We start from the raw sequence: 25,629 nt of genomic DNA on the forward strand, positions 1-25,629 counted from the left end.
TTTTTCCCCCCTACTTTCATTAAGCTGGCATTGTTAAATTGCCAGTATGCAAGATTCAAAGTCTGATGCCAGTCCTGTGAATAAGGATTCGGAGAACAGTGCAGCGGAGGCACCCCAGTCTGGGAAAGATATCCTGGAAGTTACAGCAATGGAGGAATCCCCGGAACAGGATACCGCTTGTGAAGTGGAGGAGGCGGCAGCGGCAGAACCTGCTCCGAAAGTGGAGCCAGAGCCCGTACCTCAGCCCGAACCTGAGCCTCCACTCCCAGCGGAGTTTGACAAATATTGGAAGGCTGTAGAAGCCAATCCGGAAGAGTTTACAACTTGGACTTACTTGCTACATTATATAGAACAAGAGGTGAGTTTACCAAAGTGTGCTGGGAAAACTGAATCAGCTGCACATGATGCTTGTTAATCTGGTTTCTGCCCAAATATTGCAGCTTAGACAAAGTAAACCTGAGATGATAGGGAGAAAAAGATTTTGACTTACGTAGGGCTTCACCCAGCCCCCTGTAGTCCCATCTGCTCCCTCACTGTCCTCTCTATTGTGCCGCTGTGAAGTCCATGATCCAGCTGGGTTGCGGGCCACTGCACATACTTCTCCTCCATCGTGCTCTTGAGCTGATGGGGTGGTGCGCGCGGCCTGGACTGAGCAGAGTTGCAGACTTTACGGGGCAGAAAGTGGCATAATGGAGTTGCCCGGGAGAACATCGGGGTAATTCCATCTTGTTTAATATCTGAATTGGTAAGACAGTCCATAGCCCCTTTAACCACTTGATGACCCACCCTTTACCCCCCCTTAAGGACCAGCGCTGTTTTTAGTGATCTGTGCTGGGTGGGCTCTGCAGCCCCCAGCACAGATCAGGTAGCAGGCAGAGAGATCACATTGCCCCCCCTTTTTTTTCCCCCCCTATGGGGATGATGTGCAGGGGGGGTCTGATCTATTCTGCCTGCCTGGGTGTTGCGGGGGGGCACCTCAAAACCCCCCTCCGCGGCAAAATTCCCCCCTCCCTCTCCTACCTGCTCCCCCCCGGTGATCGGGGCTGCACAGGACGCTATCCGTCCTGTGCAGCCAGTGACAGGCTGTCCCCTGTCACATGGTGGTGATCCCCGGCTGCTGATTGGCCGGGGATCGCCGATCTGCCGTACAATGTAAACAAAGGAGACGTGTCTCCTACGTTTACATTTAGTCTGCAAACCACAATCAGTGGCTCGCAGGCTATTCACGGAGACCCGCTCCGTGATCTGACAGGACACGGCCGCTCGCGCGAGCGGCGTTTCCTGATTAATTAGGGAGGCACCTGGCGACGCAGAATTGCGTCGCTGGTCCTCCAGCTACCACTTTCCCGCTGCACGGTATGAGTGTGCGGTCGGCAAGTGGTTAAATACCTCACATTATAGTTTCTACTGAAAACATCATTTGCCATAAAGATGGCACAATATCCTTCCATACACAGCTGTTCTCTAAATCCTCATACGATCACTGTTGCCCACACGGGTCAGGACTCTATCCCTTGGATGACAGTTCAGGGTTGAATGTTGTACAGATGTGCTGCTAGCTTGCTTTCTAGCAACCTGTATGTACACCATTCAACCCCAAACTGCTACAGAGAGACACAAACTGACAGAGTATGAGGGGTCTGGAGGAGAACCGTAGCCTAGCCCTTCGCTCAGACGAGATGATCCGGCAGGCTTTATTTCTCGCCGTCCCACACGTTGCTTGTCTCTAGAGGCGCCCACTTTGACCAGGAGAGCTATCTAGCGAGTGTTAAAAGCTTTAGAGCCCGTTCACACTGAAGTGAAAAATGCTGCTTTTAATAGAATGCAGTTAAATGGGTTCTGTGGAGGGGGTTAAATGAACAAAAACGGGCACTTACCTGGGGCCTCTATCGGCCCCTTGCAGCTGTCATGTCCCATGCCGTCCTCCTACAATCCTCCGTTCCCCACCGCTGGTCCCAGTCTAATCAGGCGTCTAATTCTTGTTAGACGAATATTTTACCGGGACTGGCGGCGGGGAACGGATGATAATAGGAGGATGGTGTGGGACATGACAGCTGCAGGGGGTCGATAGAAGCCCCAGGTAAGTGTTGGATTTTGTTTATTTAACCCCTCCACAGAACCCCTTTAAAGGAGTTATCAGGCTCCTAGATGTAAAATAAGGGCTACTTACCTGGGGCTTCGTCCAGCTCCAAGCTCCCAGCATGTCCCTCGCCGCAGCTCTGCACGCAGCCTTTCGCCTCCTCTGCCTCCCGGTCCTCGGTGATGACGTCAGGCCGACCTCCAGTTTGGCCTGACGTCGTCACCGCGGACCGGGAGGCAGAGGAGGCGAACGGCTGTGTGCAGAGCTGCGGCAAGGGACATGCTTGGGGCTAAGTAGCCCTTGTTTTACATCTAGACGCATTATACCTCCTTTTTAAGAGCAAAAATGGACAGCGAATGCATCCTATATAAATATGATGCGCTCACACTGTCAAACGGTGAAAATGCAAAGCGCAATCAACGGACTGAAAATGCAACATGCCTATGAGCTGCATTTTTCTGCTGCTGGGCTGCAAACACAAATCAGATAACAATAATAACAATAACATTTGTAAAGCGCTTTTCTCCCATAGGACTCAAAGCGCATAGCTGTGTCTCAGATTAATATAGGGTTGCAGGCTGGGTTGTGTTACAGAGGAGATAGTCAGATGTTCATGAATGCCAGACTGAAGAGGTAGGTTTTCAGTTTAGACTTAAATGCTTCCAGGGATGGAGCTGTCCTGATTGGGTGTGGCAGGGAGTTCCAAAGTGTAGGGACAGCATGACAAAAGGCTCTGTCTCCAAAGGTTTTGAGGTGGACTCTGGGGGTGACCAAGGTGTTGCATCCTTTTGATCTAAGATTGTGGGGGGTGTGATGCAGTTGCAACAAGTCCTTCAGGTATCCAGGGCCCAGATTGTGCAAGGATTTGAATGTCAGTAAGCCAATCTTAAACAGAATTCTCCATTTTATCGGTAGCCAGTGGAGTGAGCACAGGGTTGGTGTTATGTGAATGCACCACACCCTCAAGTGAAGACTCCACCCACCTGGTCAGCTGACCATAGAGTCCAAAAAGTCCATATCAACCTTTCCAGGTCAGTCCATAGTATCTTACTGGGCACTACACTTCAAGTGTCTACCCACATAACCACCTAGTAAACAATAGTTTAAGCAAAACATTATGCAATCCCAACAAGGATATACAATATACATGACATCATGACAGCTTAGCCACTACACAGTTTAGACTCACTGCCCCAGGGATACGGTTGCTCCCTCTCTTTACCACCCACCAACTGATGACATGGCATCAAGGCCTAGAAAGGAGAAATAAATGACATTGTAAATTACAGGAAACATTTTAGGCTAAACATATCATTCAACCCCCCGAGGGGTTATACAGTCTAGTTTCCTCATCCACTTGGCTTCTCTCTGAAGCAAAAGTCTATCTCTGTCACCTCCTCTACTTAAAGAGAATCTGTATTGTTAAAATCGCACAAAAGTAAACATACCAGTGTGTTAGGGGACATCTCCTATTACCCTCTGTCACAATTTCGCTGCTAGCCGCCGCATTAAAAGTGGTTAAAAACAGTTTTAAAAAGTTTGTTTATAAACAAACAAAATGGCCACCAAAACAGGAAGTAGGTTGATGTACAGTATGTCCACACATAGAAAATACATCCATACGCAATCAGGCTGTATACAGCCTTCCTTTTTAATCTCAAGAGATCACTTGTGTGTTTCTTTCCCCCTGCAGCTATCTTCCACTGAAGTGTCAGGCTGTTTCTTCCTGCAGGGTGCAGACAGCTCTGCCTGTATGTAATTCCTCAGTATGTGAAAGCCCAGCCAGCTCAGAGGACGATTTATCCAGCTTGTAAAAGATAATAGAGCAGAGAGAAGCTGCACTAATCTAAATAACACACAGGCAGTGTGCAGAGAGGGGCCTGGAGGGGGGAGATGCATCACAGAACCACAACACTGAAGAACTTGGCAGCCTTCCAGACACAGGCCGACAAGTCTGACAAGAGAAAGATAAGTTGCTTTATTACAGAGATGGTGATAGTAAAACGTGCTGCAGTAAGCCAGAGGACATTAGAATAGATTTTGGAACTTGTAGGATGGAAGAAAACCGGATGAAATTTTTGTTACAGAGTCTCTTTAAGGGTGGTACATGGTCTAGTACCATCCACCCGAGTTGTGACACCCCATGTACAGAGGCAAAGAAATGTTTGCCTACCGGGGTGTGACTTTTAGGTTTGGATGGATCATAACCACGAATAGAACCTCTATGTTCCTGAATCCTTCTTTTAACTTCTCTGGTTATTTTCCCTACATACATCAGACCGCAGGGACACTTCAATGCATAGACTACAAAACTGCCATTGCACGTGTACATCGACCGAATCCCGATTTTCGTTCCCGCATGAAGGTGCATCACATGCTCACCCTTCATGATCGATCCGCAGCAGTTGCAGCCTAAGCACGGAAATGTCCCTCGTTTTCTGGTTAATTTACTCATCTCCACACATCTAGTAGATAAGTCAACATTGTCCACCAGATTTTTTATTGTTTTCCCTCTCCTGTAGGAAAATAACGGAAGCTCTTTAAACCGCATACCATAAGTAGGGTCCTGCTGGAGGACCGGCCAATACCTACTGACCACTTCTCTCACCAGGCTGGATTGCCTGCAATAGGTCTGCACGAATGGTATGCGTTCAGACCGTCCGTCGGTTTAGTTTGTTTGCTTAGCAGGGTAGATCTCTCAACTCCCCCCACTTCAGTTCTCACTTTATTTAAATACTGAGAATCATATCACTTTGCTTCGAATTTCTTTACCAGCAGATCGGATGCAGTTAAATAGCCTTGTTCAGTGGACGCTATCCGCCTGGCGTGCAAAAATTGCCCCTTGGGGATAGCTTTAATCACGTTCCTGTTATGAAAACTGTCCACTCTGAGCAAGTTGTTCCGATCCGTTGGTTTGGTATACAGATCCGTTTTGAACCCATAATCTGTCACCGTAATCGCTATATCGCGGTAGTGGATGACTTTATCAGAACACTCCATAGTGAACTTGATGGTCGGATGTGCTAAATTTTCTTCCTCCACCATCTGTTCAAGTTCATCTCTCTCCCCTTTCCAGAGGATCAAGATGTCATCCACAAACCTGTAGTAGTCAATGATATTAGAGCAATGTTCTGGAGGGTGCTTATACACCTGAGGAAAGGGGAAACCCTGAAACATGTCGTGTTAAGCTATTCTATTAAACGCAAGTTTAATCATCACCTTTTGAGTGCCTCTTTCATACCTGTACCTGGAATTCGTTGTGTGGAAGTGGTGATCCACAGAGGGATTGAGCACCGGTGGACCAGGCTGTTAGCCCTGGGAGAGAGGTTGCTTTGGGAATCTTTTACCTTTTGGTGTTATGTGGCAATGGCGGGGTTGGCTCGTTAACAGCCTTGCGGTGGCATTCTGTACTAATTGCAGGCGGCGTAAGTCTTTCTTATGCAGGCCTGTGTAGAGGACGTTGCAGTAGTCTAACCTTGATGTGACGAAGGGTTGGAAGATCCTCTGAAGGAATTGTATGTTTAATCCTTGCAATATTCCTTAGGTGAAAGAAGGAATGTTTCGCAACAGCTGAGATGTGATTCCTGAAGCTTAGTTTCCCATCAATCAGTACTCCCAGGCTGCGCACACAGTCTGAGTTGTTCAGGTCTGAGCTCCCTATCCTTAGCGGTGTTGGTTGAGACTGGGGCTGCTTTGCTGTTGAGCCATGGCCCTCGATAACAAGAACCTCAGTTTTGTCAGCATTAAGTTTTAGCCAATTATTATTCATCCACTCCTGAAGCTCAGCTAAGCATGCGTTTATTTGTGGAGTAGGGTCTGTGACGTCAGGTTTGAATGACAAATATAGCTGGGTGTCTTCAGCATAGCAATGATATGTCAGGCCATGTTTTTGTATGATTTCTCCAAGTGGCAGCATGTATATGGTGAACAGTAAAGGGGATAATATTGCGCCCTGAGGTACACCGTATTTTAGTGGTACAGGGTTGGAGAGGAAGGGCCCTAAGGCTACCCTTTGTGTTCTGCCAGCCAGGAAGGAGTTGAACCACCGGAGAACAATGCCATCTATGCCACAGTACTCTTGTAGCCTGTTGAGCAAGATTTCATGATCGACTGTGTCAAAAGTCGCTGAGAGGTCGAGCAAAATCAGGATGGAACATTGACCCTTGTCTCTTGCAATGAGCAGATCATTGCAAATCTGGGTGAGGGCTGTTTCACAGCTGTGATATTTCCTGAAGCCAGATTGAAGAGGGTCAAGGATGTTGTTTCTGGAGAGCCTGGCTTCAAGTTGGAGGTAGACAGTCTTTTCAATAACTTTTTTTTCCCAGAAAGGGGAGGTTTGAGACAGGTCTGTAGCTGTTTAGAGCATCTGGGTCTAAGGATGGTTTCTTGAGTAGAAGCCTGACGATTGCTTCTTTCAGAGTAGAGGGAAACCACCCTTCTTGTGAGGAGCTGTTGACTATTTTGTGGAATGCCGGTGTAAATAGTTCAGGGCATTTCAACATGAACTTAGTGGGGCCAGGGTCCAGATCGCAGGTAGTCTGGCGAATGTACAATGTAAGCCTATGGAAGAGACAGTTTCTGTTCCCACTAGGCTTCCTGCTAAATGAAAACTACATACCTGTCCTGTAAAAATTGCTATCCTGGTAACCAGGAAGCATAGGGCTGCTTGTTGGTTTGCAAAAGAACCAGTGGGAATCATCCTGCAACAGAGAGTTCTCATTGGTTCATGTGGACCAATGAGAATTCTCCCTATTACTAAGAGTATTTACATGGTGTCTTTTTTTTTTTTTTTACAAACCAACAGGAAGCCCCGTGCTTCCTGGTCTCAGGGTTGGCAGCGGACGATGATGAAAGGAGCAGCATTACGGACAAGCAGTGACGCAAATGCCAGTGTGAACGACACCAGCACATCCTCTCAGGTCCCGAGTGGATGCACTTACCGGGATGTTTACGGTTTGTTTGCAGTGTAGTGTGAACACGGCCTTAAACATTGTTCATTCCTATTTTATGTTGACCTTTAGATATGGTTGTTTTCGATGTGATCTGTTAGCCATTCAGTAGTATAGCTCAAACTAAAGGTGCAGAATGCACATACTCAACTAACCGGTAGCGTCCTGTTGTCTCTTACTATGGAGGTGGGAGAAGGGATGACATTTGGCACAGAATGGCTCCTAGTGGGAGTGGTAAGGAATAGAACAATGTACTTGGGTTGCTGCTGTTCAAAGATTTGGCTTTCCAGATTGAGCGTGTGAACCCACTTTTAGCTGGTGTCAAAGGTTGTATACAAAAGACCTAAAGGATACCCGAGGCAGGGGGAAAAAGTGGAGATTTACTTGCCTGAATCCCCTGTACCACTACCCCACTCTGAAAACCTGCCGACTAGAATAGTCACGGGGGCGATGGTGCGCTGCTGGAGCTAGTAACAGTAAAATTGCTGCATGCTCCCTGCACACAGCAACTTTATTGCATCAGTCTCTATCTCACATGGTAGACTTTATTGCAGTTAAGTTGTTTAGCAGATGCTACAACTGTTATCCAATGTATTTGCTAACAACTATGGCATGCCACAGCAACTAGTTTTTGCAGCTCTAGTTGCTATAATTGGCTACATTGAGTAACATGAGCAGCCTCTGCTTAATACATAGTACCAATTAATTCTGTTGTGTGACATTGCCAAAGTGATTACTCATTTCTCCCCCACTGTCTTCAGATAAGCAATGACTGATCATGTAGACTCCAAAAAGGAGGGAAGCAAAGACAAAAGATGCCTGGGGACAGAGAATCAGTTGCTAATATCCAGGCTGGCTGACTGCTTGTTGCACTCAGAAGACTTGGATATGCCTGTACAGTCATAAAACGAATAGCTGGAACAATCCTTAGCTTGTACCTAGCTAAGTGAAATTTTTTGTGATGCACTGAAGGAAACCTAAAAGCCCCATTAAGCTAGGTTCACACACATTTATTGCATATCCTGAGCGTTGCGCTGCCTTGCTGCAGCATCTGCTGAGATTTTCACTTTAATCATTGTGAATCCAGCCCACTGTCTTCAGCACCATTCGAGTCCTCCCTGCTTTTGACATTGCTCTTGGGCTCAGGGACGAGCATCTAGAAGTTCAGAGACCCCGCAGGATCATAAGGCCGCCATTGGCTAGATCAAGGGGAATCCATCCTCGCAACATGGAGGAATCTCATTGATCCATCCACTTGGTGAACCATTGAAAATGCTCCTTGGTGCTGGAGAGGATTCCCATTGGTCCAATGATAGTCCTATGGTTCTGCCGGGACTTCGATACCAGTGGTTGTCCCTGAGCCCAGCATCCACTATGGTGATCTGTTGAGTTGGAGAATATTAAAGAGGAACTGCGCGCGTAGGAAAAACGTTTTAGCCATTTATTTAAGAGTGATTAAGGTGTGGAATGCATTGCCACAGAAAGTGCATTGAAAGGAGACTTAGATGCTTTCCTTGCGATAAAAGACATCCGTGGCTATAATTACTAGGTAATGCCCAGTGGTGTTGATCCAGGGATTTTATCTGATTGCCATCTGGAGTCGGAATGGAATTTTTCCCTTTTGGGGCTAATTCATCTGGATCAACAGGGATATGTGAGGGAGCAGGCTGGTGTTGTACTTTTTTTTTTTTTTTTTTTTTTTTTTCTGGTTTAACTTGATGTACGTATGTCTTTTTCAACCCAAATAACTTTAACTATGTAACCTATAACCAAGGATTGAACTTCACCCCAATCAGTAGCTGAATACCCCCTTTCCCATGAGAAATCTCAACAGATAATCAGGGGGCTCTGTATGGCTGATATTGTGGTGAAACTCCTTCCACAGTGTGATGTCTGCACCTAGGTACTGACATCACACTGTGGGAGCCTTATTGCATTGTGGGAAATAACCGCTGTTTCCAACTGCCAAAAAAGCAGCATCTCCTTCCACAGAGATCACCTGTCAGGAGTAAATTATGTTGCCATGTGATAAATTTTAGACTGTACATCAGGAAGAGTAGAGAGTTTACAATGGGAAACCGCTGACTAAATAAACTAAATAATTTATACATGGTTATTGTAAAAATTAAGCACTTTTTTTTCCATTATTTTCACTGCAGTTCACTTCTTTAACCTCCCTAGCGATATGAATCGTGCAGCTGCGCGGCCGTGGGAGGGTTTTTCTCACTTTTTTTTTTTTTTTTAGCATGTAGCTAGCCTAGCGCTAGCTACATGTGTCCGCCCGTCCCCTCCGATCGCCGCCGGCGCCGCTTGCCCATAAGGAAATCCCGTTCTGAACGGGATTTGCTTGAGGGCTTCCCCCGTCGCCATGGCGACGAACGGAGTGTCGACGTCGTGACGTCACAGGGAATCCCGATCCACCCCATAGCGCAGCCTGGCGCCGATTGGCCAGGCTGCGCAAGGGATATGCGGGGGCCCATGTATCGCGGCGGCGGCGATCGCAACAAACACGCAGCTAGCAAAGTGCTAGCTGTGTGTTTGAAAAAAAAAATGATGCCAATCGGCCCAGCAGGGCCTGAGCGGCACCCTCCGGCAGCTTACCCCGTGTCCAGCACGGGGTTACCGCTAAGGAGGTTAAAGGACATCTGATCTGAAGGGGGTAAAATCAGATTTATGTACCTTTGGCTTGTTCCAGCACCTAGCAGTCTATCTGGTCCCTTGCTGTATTTCCGCTGCCCTCCAGGGTGCCACTTTCTCCTCTGTAACATCCCCTATTACAGCTGTGGTTGCGAGCTTCGGCCCATTGCGGGGAGCATTCTACGCTTGAGCAGTTAAGTCCGTGTGAACTGCGCAGAACAATCCTGACCGTGGCAGTGGTATCGAGAAAGGCACATAGTTATGAAGTAGCTCATGACCACAGCTGTGTTCAGGGATGTTTCGGAGGGGCTAGTGGCCCGCTGGAGGGCACCAGAACTATAGCGAGGAACCAGATACACTGGTAGGGGCTGGAAGTAGCCCCAGGTAAGTCAATGTAATATTCTACCCTTCAGCTTGGATGTTATTTAAGCTGAACTCCACTGTATTTTCCATTGTGGCACTCTCATTCCTCCCTTCTGCCCTCGCCATACAATAAAACAGACTTCTCATAGTCAACCTTGATAATTTTTTTTCTTTTTGCTAAACTGTCACCAGAAATGAGTCTTGATGCCGATGAATGACATACTTTATTTTTCGGCATATCAGACGCTTTTCTCCCCCAAAAAAATTGTTAGAAAAAGTCCCTGCATCTTATGCCAAATACAGGGAGTCCCCCTACTTACAAACATCCGTTGATACAACCACCGACTCTCCACGATGCCAGGGACTCCCTGTATTGTCCCCTCCTGTGTGTCTACCACTCTAGTGTGCATTTTCCTCTGCCTCCTGTGTGTAAGTATGAGAAGAGGAAGTGCGACTCGCCTCAACGGATACAGCGACTAACACAGACCTCTCCTGTCCTGCATGGCTCTCCTAGTGTCGGCTTCTGCTGATCAGTCATCAGCAGAAGCCGACACTAGGGGAGACGTGCAGGGGGACACAGGAGGACACAATGATTGAGGGACAACATCTACAAGATATGTCAACAGATGCAGCAGCGCTGTATGGTACACCCTTGGATAAGATGATTCCACCTCCAGAGATCCCAATAATCTTCCTCTCCTAAAAGTGCAGCTCAGTGCACGAAAAAAGAGGATATGGATTCTCTCAGTGGAGTAATAAAATATCAGATTTTATTGGAATATATGGATTAAAACTATTATTTTATTGACGTTTTGAAACTGTGATCCTATTGTGAGGCTGCCTATTGGCTGACATCTGGCTATTATTTTATTGACGTTTTGAAACTGTGATCCTATTGTGAGGCTGCCTATTGGCTGACATCTGGACGTGAGGCGCCTCTATTATTTTATTAACATCTACAAGATGCCCCCGGACTATGGACACATCAGGTCTAATGTATATTAATATATAATCTCTCTCTATCTATATCTCCCCCTATCTATCTATTTATCTATCTATAATATCTCACATAGGAGACACACAGTGATATTTGAGAAGTGAAATGAAGCTTATTGGATTTACAGGTAGTGTGCAATAATTGTTTAAACAAAATTTCAGCAGGTGCATACATTTGGGCACCACAAAAAAGAAATGAAATCAATATTTAGTAGATCCTCCTTTTGCAGACATTACAGCCTCTAAACGCTTCCTGTAGGTTGTAGTATGGATTCTGGTTGAAGGTATTTCGGACCGTTCCTCTTTACAATACATCTCTGATCATTCAGGTTTGATGGCTTCTGAACATGGACAGCTCTCTTTAACTCACACCACAGATTTTCAATTATATTCATGTCTGTGGACTGAGATGGCCATTCCAGAACGTTGTACTTGTTCCCCTGCATGAATGCCTTAGTGGATTTTGAGCAGTGTTTAGGGTCGTTGTCTTGTTGAAGAATCCAGCCCCGGTGCAGCTTCTGCTTTGTCACTGATTCTTGGATATTGGTCTCCAGAATCTGCTGATACTACGTGGAATCCATGCGTCCCTCAACTTTGACAAGATTCCCAATCCCTGCACTGGCCACACAGCCCCACAGCATGATGGAACCACTACCATATTTTACTGTAGGTAGCAGGTGTATTTCTTGTAATGCTGTGTTCTTTTTCCACCATGGATAACGCCCCTTGTTATGCCCAAATAACTAAATTTTAGTTTCATCAGTCCATAGCACCTTATTCCAAAATGAAGCTGGCTTGTTCAAATGTGCTTTAGCGGCTCTGTTTGTGCTGTGGGTGGAGAAAAGGCTTCCTCTGCATCACTCTCGCATTCAGCATCTCCTTTTGTAAAGTGCGCCAAATGGTTGAACGATGCACAGTGACGCCACCTGCAGCAAGATGGTGTTGTAGGTCTTTGATGCGGGTCTGTGGGTTGACTCTGACTGTCCTCACCATTCATCACTTCTGTTTATCCGAGATTTTTCTTGGTATGCCACTTCGAACCTTAACTTGAACTGAGCCTGTGGTCTTCCATTTCCTCAATATGTTCCTAACTGTGGAAACAGACAGCTGAAATCTCTGAGACAGCTTTCTGTATCCTTCCCCTAAACCATGATGGTGAACAATCTTTGTCTTCAGGTCATTTGAGAGCCCCATGTTGCTACTCTTCAGAGAAAATTAAGAGGAGGGAAACTTACAATTGACCCCCCTTAAATACTTTGTCATAATTGGATTCACCTGTGTATGTAGGTCAGGGGTTACTGAGCTTACCAAGCCAATTTGAGTTCCAATAATTAGCTCTAATGGTTTTGGAATCAATAAAATGACAAGTGCCCAAATTTATGCACTTGCCTAATTTTGTTTAAACAATTATTGTGCACTTTCTGTAAATCCATTAAACTTCATTTCACTTCTCAATTATCACTGTGTGTCTCCTATATGATTTAGTTAACTGACATTTTTCATCGTAACAACCAACGATTTATACAGGAAAATCATGACAATTAACAAGGTTGGCCAAACTTTCGCATACCACTGTATATAGTATATTTTTCATGTTTTATGCCCTTTAAACCTAAGTGCGTCATTAATTTAATTTTCATAGAAAAATATTTTTATCCACAGACCCCCACAATATAACAATAATTTGTATGTATTTTTTTTAATTTTTACAGAACCACATCCAAGCTGCACGGAGAGTATTTGACATGTTTCTGGCCCGTTACCCATATTGTTATGGCTACTGGAAAAAGTACGCAGACTTGGAGAAGCGGAATAACAACGTCCTGGAGGCTGATGAGGTAATTTTGATGTTGGGTTGGCATTAGACACAGAAGACCGGACTTTTAATCAGCTCGGAGACTGCTTCAGGCCCTGCGTAAGGTCATAGCAGGATTATTACTGCAACATTTGTCACTCAGCGTGACATTTGTGTTAATATCTCCTTTCTTTGTTAACAGGTGCATTAAATCTCGACAGTTTGTCAAGCTGTGCAGTGCAAGCCTGTATTACACTGCAGCTTAACACATAGGGCAGGGCTTTTCTGTCATTCGTTTTGTGGTGGTCTAGTTTTAATCATGCCGGTTATATTTTGCTGCGTGTTCATGAATTTGTGCTCAGACGCTGTGAATGAGATTCTAATGGGTCTGTGCCTTATGGTCTGTACCCCCAAAGCCAGCCCTCTGCTCCTGCTAAGAATACAGCCGCGCATTGAAGATCAAGACCCTGCAAGTGGAGCTCAGAACATGAGCCATGTTCTATCCAGCCTCCACTTCAATGGTAATGGCAGATTTTCAGTGAAATTTCAAATTATTAGCATTTGTAAGGTTGACCGGATAGACGTCGTACATGCGGCATGTGAAATATATCACTCTTTGTTGTATTTTGTGTTTCTTTTGCTCTGTAGGTGTACCGCAGAGGAATCCAGGCTATTACATTAAGTGTTGATCTTTGGATACACTATCTCCAATTTTTAAAGGAAACTTTAGATCCAGCTGAACCTGAAACGTGTACCACATTGAGAGGGTGAGATACTTCTGTCCTTATGTGGCGCTTGTGTGAGGCAAATGATTGATATTTAATATTTCTTTGCTTTAAAGGATTTTCGCTGCGAAGATTACAATCTATTTTTACTCACTGGAGCTTCTTCCAGCCCCTAGCAGCCATTTCAGTCCCTCGTGTCCTCGTCATCTGACGTGTAATGCAGACTGCCTGCGCAATAGTTGTGCGGAGGTGCAGTGCATGCCAGATGATGTGGAAGTGCCAACCTGCCGGCAGGTCACTTATTACAGGCTGCCAGCGCGACACAGAGGAGGATCGGAGCTGCGGCAAGTACTGAGATGGCTGCTAGGGGCTGGAAGAAGTGCCAGGTGGTTAAAAATAGATTGTAATCGTCACCTCTGAAGTCATTTAAAGATGGTGACTTGTGAACCTTCCCCTGTTGAGGTGTTTTTGTGTAATGAGTGTCCCTGCATAGGAAGTAGCAGTGCACGATCTTGCAACAATCCTTCATGTTCTAAACTGTGTGTGTGTGTTAAAAAAAAGTGTGTGTGTATATATACAGTGGAGGAAATAATTATTTGACCCCTCACTGATTTTGTAAGTTTGTCCAATGACAAAGAAATGAAAAGTCTCAGAACAGTATCATTTCAATGGTAGGTTTATTTTAACAGTGGCAGATAGCACATCAAAAGGAAAATCGAAAAAATAACCTTAAATAAAAGATAGCAACTGATTTGCATTTCATTGAGTGAAATAAGTTTTTGAACCCCTACCAACCATTAAGAGTTCTGGCTCCCACAGAGTGGTTAGACACTTCTACTCAATTAGTCACCCTCATTAAGGACACTAGTCTTAACTAGTCACCTGTATAAAAGACACCTGTCCACAGAATCAATCAATCAAGCAGACTCCAAACTCTCCAACATGGGAAAGACCAAAGAGCTGTCCAAGGATGTCAGAGACAAAATTGTAGACCTGCACAAGGCTGGAATGGGCTACAAAACCATTAGCAAGACGCTGGGAGAGAAGGTGACAACTGTTGATGCGATTGTTCGAAAATTGAAGGAGCACAAATTGACCATCAATCGACCTTGCTCTGGGGCTCCACGCAAGATCTCACCTCATGGGGTGTCAATGGTTCTGAGAAAGGTGAAAAAGCATCCTAGAACTACATGGGAGGAGTTAGTGAATGACCTCAAATTAGCAGGGACCACAGTCACCAAAAAAACCATTGGAAACACATTACACCGCAATGGATTAAAATCCTGCAGGGTTCGCAAGGTCCCCCTGCTCAAGAAGGCACATGTGCAGGCCCGTCTGAAGTTTGCCAATGAACACCTAAATGATTCTGTGAGTGACTGGGAGAAGGTGCTGTGGTCTGATGAGACCAAAATAGAGCTCTTTGGCATTAACTCAACTCGCTGTGTTTGGAGGAAGAAAAATGCTGCCTATGACCCCCAAAACACCGTCCCCACCGTCAAGCATGGGGGTGGAAACATTTTGCTTTGGGGGTGTTTTTCTGCTAAGGGCACAGGACAACTTAATCGCATTAACGGGAAAATGGACGGAGCCATGTATCGTGAAATCCTGAACGACAACCTCCTTCCCTCTGCCAGGAAACTGAAAATGGGTCGTGGATGGGTGTTCCAGCACGACAATGACCCAAAACATTGAGCAAAGGCAACAAAGGAGTGGCTCAAGAAGAAGCACATTAAGGTCATGGAGTGGCCTAGTCAGTCTCCGGACCTTAATCCAATAGAAAACCTATGAAGGGAGCTCAAGCTCAGAGTAGCACAGAGACAGCCTCGAAACCTTAGGGATTTAGAGATGATCTGCAAAGAGGAGTGGACCAACATTCCTCCTAAAATGTGTGCAAACTTGGTCATCAATTACAAGAAGCGTTTGACCTCTGTGCTTGCAAACAAGGTTTTTTCCACTAAGTATTAAGTCTTTTATTGTTAGAGGGTTCAAAAACTTATTTCACTCAATGAAATGCAAATCAGTTGCTATCTTTTATTTAAGGTTATTTTTTCGATTTTACTTTTGATGTGCTATCTGCCACTGTTAAAATAAACCTACCATTGAAATGATACTGTTCTGAGACTTCATTTCTTTGTCATTGGACAAACTTACAAAATCAGTGAGGGGTCAAATAATTATTTCCTCCACTGTATATATTCTCTCTCAAATACATCTCGAAATCTACAATGTGAGACTTAATTCTGATATAGTAAACTTCTCATATAGTAAACTGCACACACTATAATCTCGTTCTAATAAATTTGGGTATAGTAAACTACCTCTCCAGCCATAAATGTGACTCTCTTTTCCCCTTCCCTTTCAGGACGTTTGAGCACGCCATCATGTCTGCAGGTTTAGATTTTCGGTCAGACAAGCTGTGGGAGATGTACATTAACTATGAGACAGAACTGGGAAATCTAAGTGGCGTTACATCCATATACAGTCGCCTGCTCAGTATTCCTACACAGATGTATGCTCAACATTTTCAGAAGTAAGTTGATGAATCCTGCAATCTCACTAGCCAACATCTGCTTTTGTAACAGGTCATATAGTAATGATCCAATTTGGAATTTAACAACTCATAGAGGTAGTTTGACATGCTTAGACAACCTTGTTCCTTCAGCTGGTAAAGCCCAGCTAAATAGAACAGCAAAATTAGTGCTGGTTTGCTGCCGCTACGTTTTGGAACTCTTTACCTCAACAGATCATGACAGCTCCATCCCTGGACGGGTTTAAATCCATACTGAAAGCCCACCTATTCAGTTTGGCATTTGCAGAAATATAACTTTTGTTGTGTGAGTACTTCATCCTACTACCAATTACTGAATCTGAGAAAGCCTAAGCGCTTTGAGTCCTATGGGAGAAAAGCGCTATAGAAATGTTATTGTATAGTTTGCCTCCATAAACTATGTACCATCTGCTGGTAAAACGCTGGTCTTGCCTTTTAACCCATTAGCAGCTTCAAAGGAATTCTCATTTGAGATAAGTGCACTGCTTTTGACATCAGCCGCCAGAACTTATTGTGCTGTAAATTCTTGGAATGCTTTGATGTCTCTCTGCTAGCAGAGGATAAAGAAACAGAAAGCAGAAGTCCTCTGTTATTGTCTCACACTGCTCCTAGTGACAAGTGGCCATAAATACACATTATAGCAGTACTAATTAGTAGCAAGGAAATGCTGAAATTGGTCTGGAGCACTTGCAAGCCTCTAAATTGGCTGCTAAGGGGTTAAATGATAAAAATTTTGAGGAGCTCTTAATGGCAGGAGTGCCTCTCCGTAGCACAGCTCTTCGCGTTACTGTGAGCCTTCTGTGCCCTATCCCATTGTTCTGCCTCACATTCACTTGCAATAGGCTGTCTACATTCTAATGCAAGTGACTGGGAGGAATATCATTGCAAACCAGAAGGAAGCGCCTGTCACTGCAGAGGTCACCTGTGCTTCCGAGACACATCTGCCGCTCCGAGCCAGCAATGAAGAGATTTTATAAATGGCATTTAGTGGGTAAGACCTACTTTTATTATATACATTTTTATGGAGGTGCTGCCACCACTGTTGAGTTTTTCTTTACTCTCAAAGATCTTTATTTTGAACCATAAAGTGACATTGAATTAAAATGCCAATATGGATATGCTTGCTGTGGGTTAAATTTCAAGACTATTTTTATAATATTGTGAATGCAAGTGTAGTACACGCCTGTTGTTGTTTTTTATACACACCCAACTTTTCTAGATTGGGTGTGTTTGTCACTATGTTTCGCTGTAGTTACTGCAGACTGTTCACAACAGAGATTAGGTAATCTCTAAAGTGTTGCAAAGCACAGCCATGCTGCAGTTGGCTACGCCTGTTCAAACCTACTTTTAGGCTGCTTACACACAGGGACGTTACAGGCGCACGTTAGTGCGCCTGTAACGCTCCCCCAACGCACAGCAATGTAACACAAGTGGGCTGTTCACACAGCCCACGTTGCGTTACATGTAGCGCTGCACGTTCTCCCGAAAGTGCAGCATGCTACGGCGTTAGAGCGGCTTAAGCCGCGTTAGACTGTCTGCACATGCGCAGTCATGTTGGGGAGGAGCGGAGAGCGGCCAGGCACATCGCTAATTAATATTCACTGCACGTTGTGACGTGCAGTGTTTACTTCCTGGAGCGGCCGCTCTGTGCGGCGATTGGCCGGCGGGAGCACGTGATGCTGCATGCGCACAAGAGTACGCATCACGGCATTGCGGACACCAGAGTGAGCTGCACAACGCGGCTCACTCTGACGTCCATATAAAAGAGCACCAGGCGTCGCATTAGGTGCACGTTATGCGACCTTAACGTGGCACCTAACGCAACGTCTTAGTGTGCAAGTAGCCTAACTCTTGTCTTTTATATATTTTTAACGATCGGATTTTGCCTCTGCATACTTGCTTTTGCTAACGTGCAGTGCTATAGGCCGTTGATTGGTGATTGCTCTTGTCCTACCCCCTATCAACCTAGATTTTCTGTCCTAAAGTCTTCATCGAATTTTGGTCAAAATTGATTTAAATGTAATCGATTAAATATTTTAAGGGATCGATTCCCTAGCATAACCAGAAGCTTGCTTATCTTTTCTCCCTATGGAACGACTTTCATTGCATTAAAGAGACACTGAAGCGGGAAAACAAAACTGAGATTATGATTTGTTTGTGTAGTACAGCTAAGAAATAAAACATTAAGATCAGATACATCAGTCTAATTGTTTCCAGTACAGGAAGAGTTAAGAAACTCCAGTTGTTATCTCTATGCAAACAAGCCATTAAGCTCTACGACTTTTAAAGTCATGGAGAGGGCTGTTTTCTGACTTTTATTATCTTAACTGTTAACTATTTACTTTTTCTCTGCCAGAGGAGAGGTAATTAGTTCAGACTGCTCTGAAAGAATCCTGTTGTGTATTCTGCACATATTATAGAATGATGCAATGTTAGAAAAAAACACTATATACCTGAAAATAAAAATATGAGAATATTTTCTTTGCTGCTAATCTTCTAGTAATTATTCATAGAACACAACCAATTCATTATATATATATATATATATATATATTTTCGCTTCAGTGTCTCTTTAACACATTCTTCTCCTGTGTTGGACTGTGTCCAGCATTGCCACTTCCCTGCATGGCTCCTAAATCGGGTATAATTTGTCTCAGTAAAACTTGCTGCTAGGTGGGGCTGTTGCCAGATAAAATATCGCACAATGCGATCCTGTGGTGATCGGTGTCAGACTCTCTTCCCTGCCGCTCGGCTGCATTTTTCTTGATTGTAAGGGGTGCCGCTGCTGGACAAGTGATCTCCAGGAGCACCACGTAATATTTTGTTGACATTCAGGCAAGAGGGTGGCACAATAAACCCATAGAAACTGCAGGGGTGCCGAAAGAAGCATTCCTTTTTTATTTTATTCCCCCCCCCCCCCCCCTTTAAAGAAATACATTTTTGCTACAGCTGATACAAATCCTGCAATACATCTGCACTGTTCTACTTCCTAATTTTTATGGAAGCAAGCACATTAACATCCTGTGCTTTCAAGTGCGCTTATCTGCTGTGGCAGCCAGGTGACACAAGGGAGAGATCAATTAGACTGTGATTAGACACAAATGAGGGTGAATTAGACAGGCTAAACTCTCTAAATACATGCAGGGTGCATTTCTGTTTTCCTTCTGTCCTGTGCAAGAGTCCAGGTCCACTTTAAGCTGCTACAACTGGCACCATCTGTAGACATGTAAATTGGTGATAGGATTGGTGGGCACTGGTCTAGAGACAGTTGCCCAATGAGACCAGCTTAGCGAGGGGGGAAGGGGCGGGATCAGTACAACTGAAGCCCAACTGTTCATAAACAGTTGTACACAGATACACTTCAAGTTGGAAGATGATTAATGTCCTTCAGTTAAAAAAAAAATGGACTGTGTAGTAACGTCCAATACATTTTTATTCTAAAACTGAGTTACTCAAGTAACACCTTGTGAATTCATTTAAAATTCCTTGAGGAAAGAAGCATTGCAAAGTTCAGTGTGCAAATTTGGCTTCCACTCGCTGTATATGAGCCATAAATACAGCTCTGCTATATTTTCTTAATACACTTTGCAGGATGAGTACATCTTATTAGCTTAAAGTACCTCTGAATTGGGGAAAAGACAACTGATTGAAGCCCATATTGGGCTAAATTCCCTCATCCTTGGCCTGAAACTGCTCACTGTCTTTGGGGTCCCTCTAATTCCCCGATCCTGTTTGTATTTCAATGGATCCTACTGGTGAAGATCTTCCTGTAAAATGGGGAAATCTGGATGCTAAAAACACACTATAAAAAATCCGTAAACTGCTTTAGCTAATGCCCTTAATGACTCCCGTGTTTACAGTAAGCCATTAATTACCTTAACTTTTTTGTTCTGTTGACAAAAGTTGTGTTTCTGGATAAATCTTGATGTGAATGCCCCGTTTCGAATCCCATCCAAGTCAATATCTGCAAGGGGTTTGTATGTTCTCCCTGTGTTAGTGTGGGTTTCCTTTGTGTATTCCAGTTTCCGCCCACATCCCAAAAACATACAGCTAAGTTAATTGGTTTCCCCCTAAAAATTGGCCCTATACTATCATCATACATGCACTACACGATACATATTGGACATATGACTATGGTAGGGATTAGATTGTGAGCCCCTCTGAGGGACAGTTGGTGACAAGACAATATACTCTGTACAGTACATATGTGCAAAATACTACCTACCCATACTAGGGTGCTATACTAGCTATACTGGGCACTATACTAGCTATACTGGGGCACTACTTATCCATACTGGGGACTATACTAGCTATACTGGGCACTACACTAGCTATACTGGGCACTACCTACCTATACTGGGACTATACTAGCTATACTGGGCACTATACTGGGCGCTATACTGGGGCACTACCTACCCATACTAGGCACTATGCTAGCTATACTGGGCGCTATGCTAGCTATACTGGGCGCTATGCTAGCTATACTGGGCGCTATGCTAGCTGTACTGGGCGCTATGCTAGCTGTACTGGGCGCTATGCTAGCTGTACTGGGCGCTATGCTAGCTGTACTGGGCGCTATGCTAGCTGTACTGGGGTAACTATTCTAGCTGTACTGGGACACAATGCTAGCTGTACTGGGACACAATGCTAGCTGTACTGGGGCAACTATGCTAGCTGTACTGGGACACAATGCTAGCTGTACTGGGACACAATGCTAGCTGTACTAGGGCAACTATGCTAGCTATGCCGGAAGCGGCTCTTGGCCATGAAACACGTGTCAGGCAGTCTTTTTGTGAATTGGACTTCTTAATTATGTCTACACCTTGTATCTGCAACCTAGAATATGTGTAATTTAAATCTTCCGTGGTAGTTAATCTTACTGATGTATTCTGTGAGTCCTGCAGAAAATGTCAGCCCTTTAAAAATGTAAAATACTTTTTTATATTTCCCTTTAAGGCTCTGTTCACAGTGGTGCGTTGCGGTGTAACGGCCACTTTGTAATGTGGCACACCGCACTGCAATGCACCACTTATGCAACATTTACAGTGCAGCAGGTGCGTTGACAGTAGAGGTGAAGCATGCTTTTCAATGACTGTATGCTTCACTGTATGCAGTGCGGCTGTAACATGTGGTATTACTTTTTTGCTCAATTGTTATACAGGGAAGGCAACACAACTTCCCACTGTGAATGTGATCTTACTTTTTTTTTTTTTTACTTCAGTCCTTCTTCAAGCTCCATCTTTTGCTGCCTTATTGCAGTGATTTATCTTTATCACTGAACGCTTGCTAATGTGTTACCTTAGTCCTGATTCCAACCTGTGATTCTAGCAATGCAAAACAAGAGAACTAGTCCTTTGACCACTGTGCGACCTGGGAGGGAGCAGACTGATTATGTGACTTTTATGCACTTGTAAATTTGTTGGAGCTGTGTAGTCCTTATTGGGTGTTGCACTGGTATGGGAGGTGGCACGCTTCTAATGGGCACAGAAATTGGGCACCAGTATTTCTGGATTAGCAATTTGAGTTTCACAGGAATGTGGGCATGCTAATCTTAACCACTTCACCACTGAGGGGTTTTACCCCCCTGAGCACCAGAGCAATTTTCACCTTTCAGCGCTCCATCCATTCATTCGTCTATAACTTTATTATTACTTATCGCAATGAAATGAACTATATCTTGTTTTTTCCGCCACCGATTAGGCTTTCTTTAGGTGGGACATTATGCCAAGAATTATTTTATTCTAAATGCGTTTTAATGGGAAAATAGGAAAAATGTGGGAAAAATTATTTTCCAGTTTTCGGCCATTATAGTTTTTAAATAATGCATGCTACTGTAATTAAAACCCATGAAATGTATTTGCCCTTTTGTCCCGGTTATAAAACCGTTTAAATTATGTCCCTATCACAATGTTTGGCGCCAATATTTTATTTGGAAATAAAGGTGCATTTTTTTCAGTTTTGCGTCCATCCCTAATTACAAGCCCAAAGTTTATAAAGTAACAGTGTTATACCCTCTTGACATAAATATTGAAAAAGTTCAGTCCCTAAGGTAACTATTTATGTATTTTTTTTAATTGTAATTTTTTTAATATTTTTTTTAATTACAAAAAAAAAAAAAATTGGGAGTGTGGGAGGTAATGAGTTAATTTTTTGTGTAACACTAATTTATTTCAATGTAAAAAATGCTTAGGGTGTAGTTTTACTATTTGGCCACAAGATGGCAACAGTAACTTTTTGTTTATTGCGTTTATTCCGGACGCTCGCAGGATGTACAAGGAGGCTGTGAGTGTTTGTTTTTTTTCACAATGATCGTGCTGCCCATCAGAGAGCAGCGGATCAATGAACGGGAATGGATTTTCCCGTTCATTGATCTCCGGGTGAGCGGGCGGCGGCGTGTTTACTAGCGGCAGGCGGCGTGTTTACGAGCGGGAGTGCGGGCAGCGGCGGGAGCGCGGAAAGTACGGATTTCTCCGTCCCTGGGGGTTAAAGGATGGAAAAAGGGACGGAGAAATTCGTACGGGCGGGGGTAAAGTGGTTAAATATTCCAGCACTAACCTTTGCTGTACAATTACATTAGCTACAACAGCTACGCACTAATGCTAACCTTTTCAGTAAGCCAAAAACTTATCCTGTGTAGAGTTTCTAAAACCTAACCTTAAAGTGTACCAGAGATGTTATAAAAGAAATATTTGATACTTACCTGGCCCCTCCTCTTGCCTTATAAGCACCGCTGAGACCCTCGCGGACCTCCTGCGCATGCGCAGGAGACCCAGATTGACACGACTTAGCCAGTTACCGGGGCTGATTGCGGCAGAATGGAGGCATATCGGAGGACAGCGAGGGACTCAGCAGTGCTTATGGGAGTAGAGGAAGCCCCGGGTAAGAATCAAATCTTTCTAACGTCTCTGGTTTCCTTTAACCTTAACAACGTATACCTAAACATGGGTTGCGGGGCTGAACAACTTAAGAGGCAAAAACTTTGAAAGTTGAAAGGAACTTTGAATACAGCATCCCCATTTTTTCTTTAGCTCCTTCCAAACTGATTTGACTGATATGTCTATACAGGCTGAGCTGGAGGCATGTGCTGTATAGTAACCTTGGCTCCTGGCAGTGATTTAACCAGGCATGAAGAGCGCTGTGACTTAAATCTATCTTGAGTTGTGCATGTAATAAGAATGTGAATGGGCTTACAAACTATTTTTAGCTTACTGCTTTTTATGAACTGTAAATCTTTTTAGATCATGTCAGATACTAGTGGTTATAGGAAACATTACCGCGAATGTTCTCATTATGCTGAATGGAGAACTGAGTTTATTTTACATGGTTATTATTTTTACAGTGCTTGACAAATCTGGATGCCAAGGATGGTAAAGACTTCCCGCTGGGCTGTTGCTTAGTTTCTTTCTGTGATGTGATATTTCATGTCTGCAACACAATCTGTCCCCAAGCCTCTGTACTACTCTGGTGCCTCTGAACTGATCGCCATACCAGATGGGCTAATGTCAGCTGTTATGGCTTCTGGCCCACATGACAGGCCAGCAATGTCAGGGGACACGCATGTTAGCTTTCCAACCTAAACATTCAGAAGCAATCATTTCGGATAGAGTCGAAGGGCTGGAACCCACAAGAGCGTTTTTTTGAGCATTTTGGCAGCTCTGCGATACGCTAGCGTTTTGCCAAAACGCTCAGCTGATGTTAATGGATGGGGCAACTTCCACAGGAGCGTTTGCGTTTCCCAGAAACGCAAACGCAGGACCTGCAGCATTTTGGGAGCGTTAGCGCTTCAATGTAAAGTATTGAAACGCTAGCAGAAACGCTCAGCAAAACCTAAACTGAGCGGTTTTGCTAGTGTTTTGCAGTTCAGCACACTGTAACAAAATTAAAAATAATTCACAGGACCAATCAGGATAAAAACACAAAACGCTACACAACCGCTGAGCAAAAAAATACACTGTTGCAAAACGCGACCGAAAACGCGCATGAATCCGCTTGCAAACTGCTCAGACAAAACGCTAGCGGTTGCGTTTTGCGATTGTGGATTTCAGTGGGTTCCAGGCCTAAGAGTCTAAAGTGTATACCTAGTATAAGGACAGATGTGCTACAACAGGCAGTCCGCTTTAATCAATATCCTTAAAGGATACATGAGGCGACCAGAAAAAAATAATAAATTGCCTGGGGTTTCTTCCAACCCCTAGCAGTCTGTATGCTTCGGCACAGCTGCAGTCACCCACTTGTCAGCTGTTCCCTCTGTGATGGCCGGCAACCTGACTGGGTTAGCTTCTTCTGCATATGCGCAGGTGCGCTCCCATGGCCGGGACCTTTCTGTGCAGGCACAGTTCTACTGCACATGCGCAGAATGTTTCTAGCCACGGCAGCACAAGCTGTGCATGCGCACACCCATGCAGCACAGAAGAAACCGATTTGCTAGGGTTGCTGACCATTACAAAGAGAATAGCTGACGAGCGGGTGACTGAGCAGCTGCACCAAGGGACGGACTTCTAGGGGGTGGAAGAAGCCCCAGGTGTGAGATTTTTTTTTTTTTTTTTTTTTTTTTCCCTTCTCAGGTCGCCTTATATATCTTTTAAGATGATGATGATTAATAATAATAAAAAATGGTTTACTAGTAAACTTGGACTTTAGGCCATTAGGCCGTGGTACCTGTATTGCTCCCTATAAACCAAGGTGTCAACTTTTGGGGGAAATCACTTGGGAATTCTGGTTTTACAGCTGACTTGCAGCAACACTTTGCTCCTAGTGGTAGCTGCAAAGAGAAGCTTGGCATGTATTAAACCATACTATTTTAATAGGGGGTTGAATCACTGAACTTTATATAGCAGCATAGAGGGTGATATAGCGGCTGGGAACGCGGAGAATCACTCGCGTTCCCAACCTGTCAGCAGCTGTTGCCGAGCCCGGAAGTAGCCGTCGGTGGGGACAGGAGGATCGGAGCGAGGCTGCGAGGGCACCATACAGCTTCAGGGGGCTGAGCCATGCCCCAGGTGAGTAAAAATCATTTTTTATTTTTGACTTAAGTATCCCTTTAAGCAGAACTCAAAATGAAAATGTAGCTAAGTTGACCTGATCCCATTGGCTACATGCTTGTTGCAAATTACTCCCTTTCTAAAGAAGCCTAGATCATTGTGATGGCCCAGCAAAAGGCATTTTTAAAAGGCTGGTAGTTTTCTCTCACTGCATGCTTTCTAGAGCTGTGGAGTCGGAGTGGGGGCAATTTTGGGTACCCGGAGTTGGAGTCGGAGTCGTTGATTTCATAAACTGAGGAGTCGGATGATTTTTGTACAAAATCCACAGCCCTGTTAAGTATTAGACTAAGGAGTCGGAGTCGAGAAGTTGGAGTCGGAGCCATTTTGGGTACCCGGAGTTGGAGTCGGAGTCATGGTTTCATAAGCTGAGGAGTCGGAGTCGAAAGATTTTTGTACCGACTCCACAGCCCTGCTTTCTGAGTGGTCACATTAGAAGAACCAGCTAAGCCCTACTAAAGGAGCGATTATTTGCAAACTATTTATAACTGTTGAAAA

General features: G+C 44.4%; 1 protein-coding gene across 2 annotated transcripts in view; it reads left to right on the plus strand.

The window, feature by feature from the left end:
• PRPF39 (pre-mRNA processing factor 39) overlaps positions 1–25,629 on the plus strand; it is an 88,838-nt gene that overhangs the window by 12,127 nt on the left and 51,082 nt on the right. Inside the window, exons 2-5 of one of the 2 annotated variants that reach the window (XM_068254153.1) lie at positions 25–358; positions 12,738–12,863; positions 13,469–13,587; positions 15,908–16,075. In XM_068254153.1, the coding sequence (XP_068110254.1) occupies positions 47–358; positions 12,738–12,863; positions 13,469–13,587; positions 15,908–16,075 (725 nt within the window). In that variant the 5' untranslated portion in view covers positions 25–46. Of the gene's footprint in view, positions 1–24; positions 359–12,737; positions 12,864–13,236; positions 13,342–13,468; positions 13,588–15,907; positions 16,076–25,629 lie in introns of those variants that run through there. The other variant, XM_068254154.1, reaches the window with a different exon arrangement.

This window comes from Hyperolius riggenbachi, chromosome 9 (genome assembly GCF_040937935.1).
Source record: "Hyperolius riggenbachi isolate aHypRig1 chromosome 9, aHypRig1.pri, whole genome shotgun sequence".
In the NCBI taxonomy this organism is placed as follows: domain Eukaryota; kingdom Metazoa; phylum Chordata; class Amphibia; order Anura; family Hyperoliidae; genus Hyperolius; species Hyperolius riggenbachi.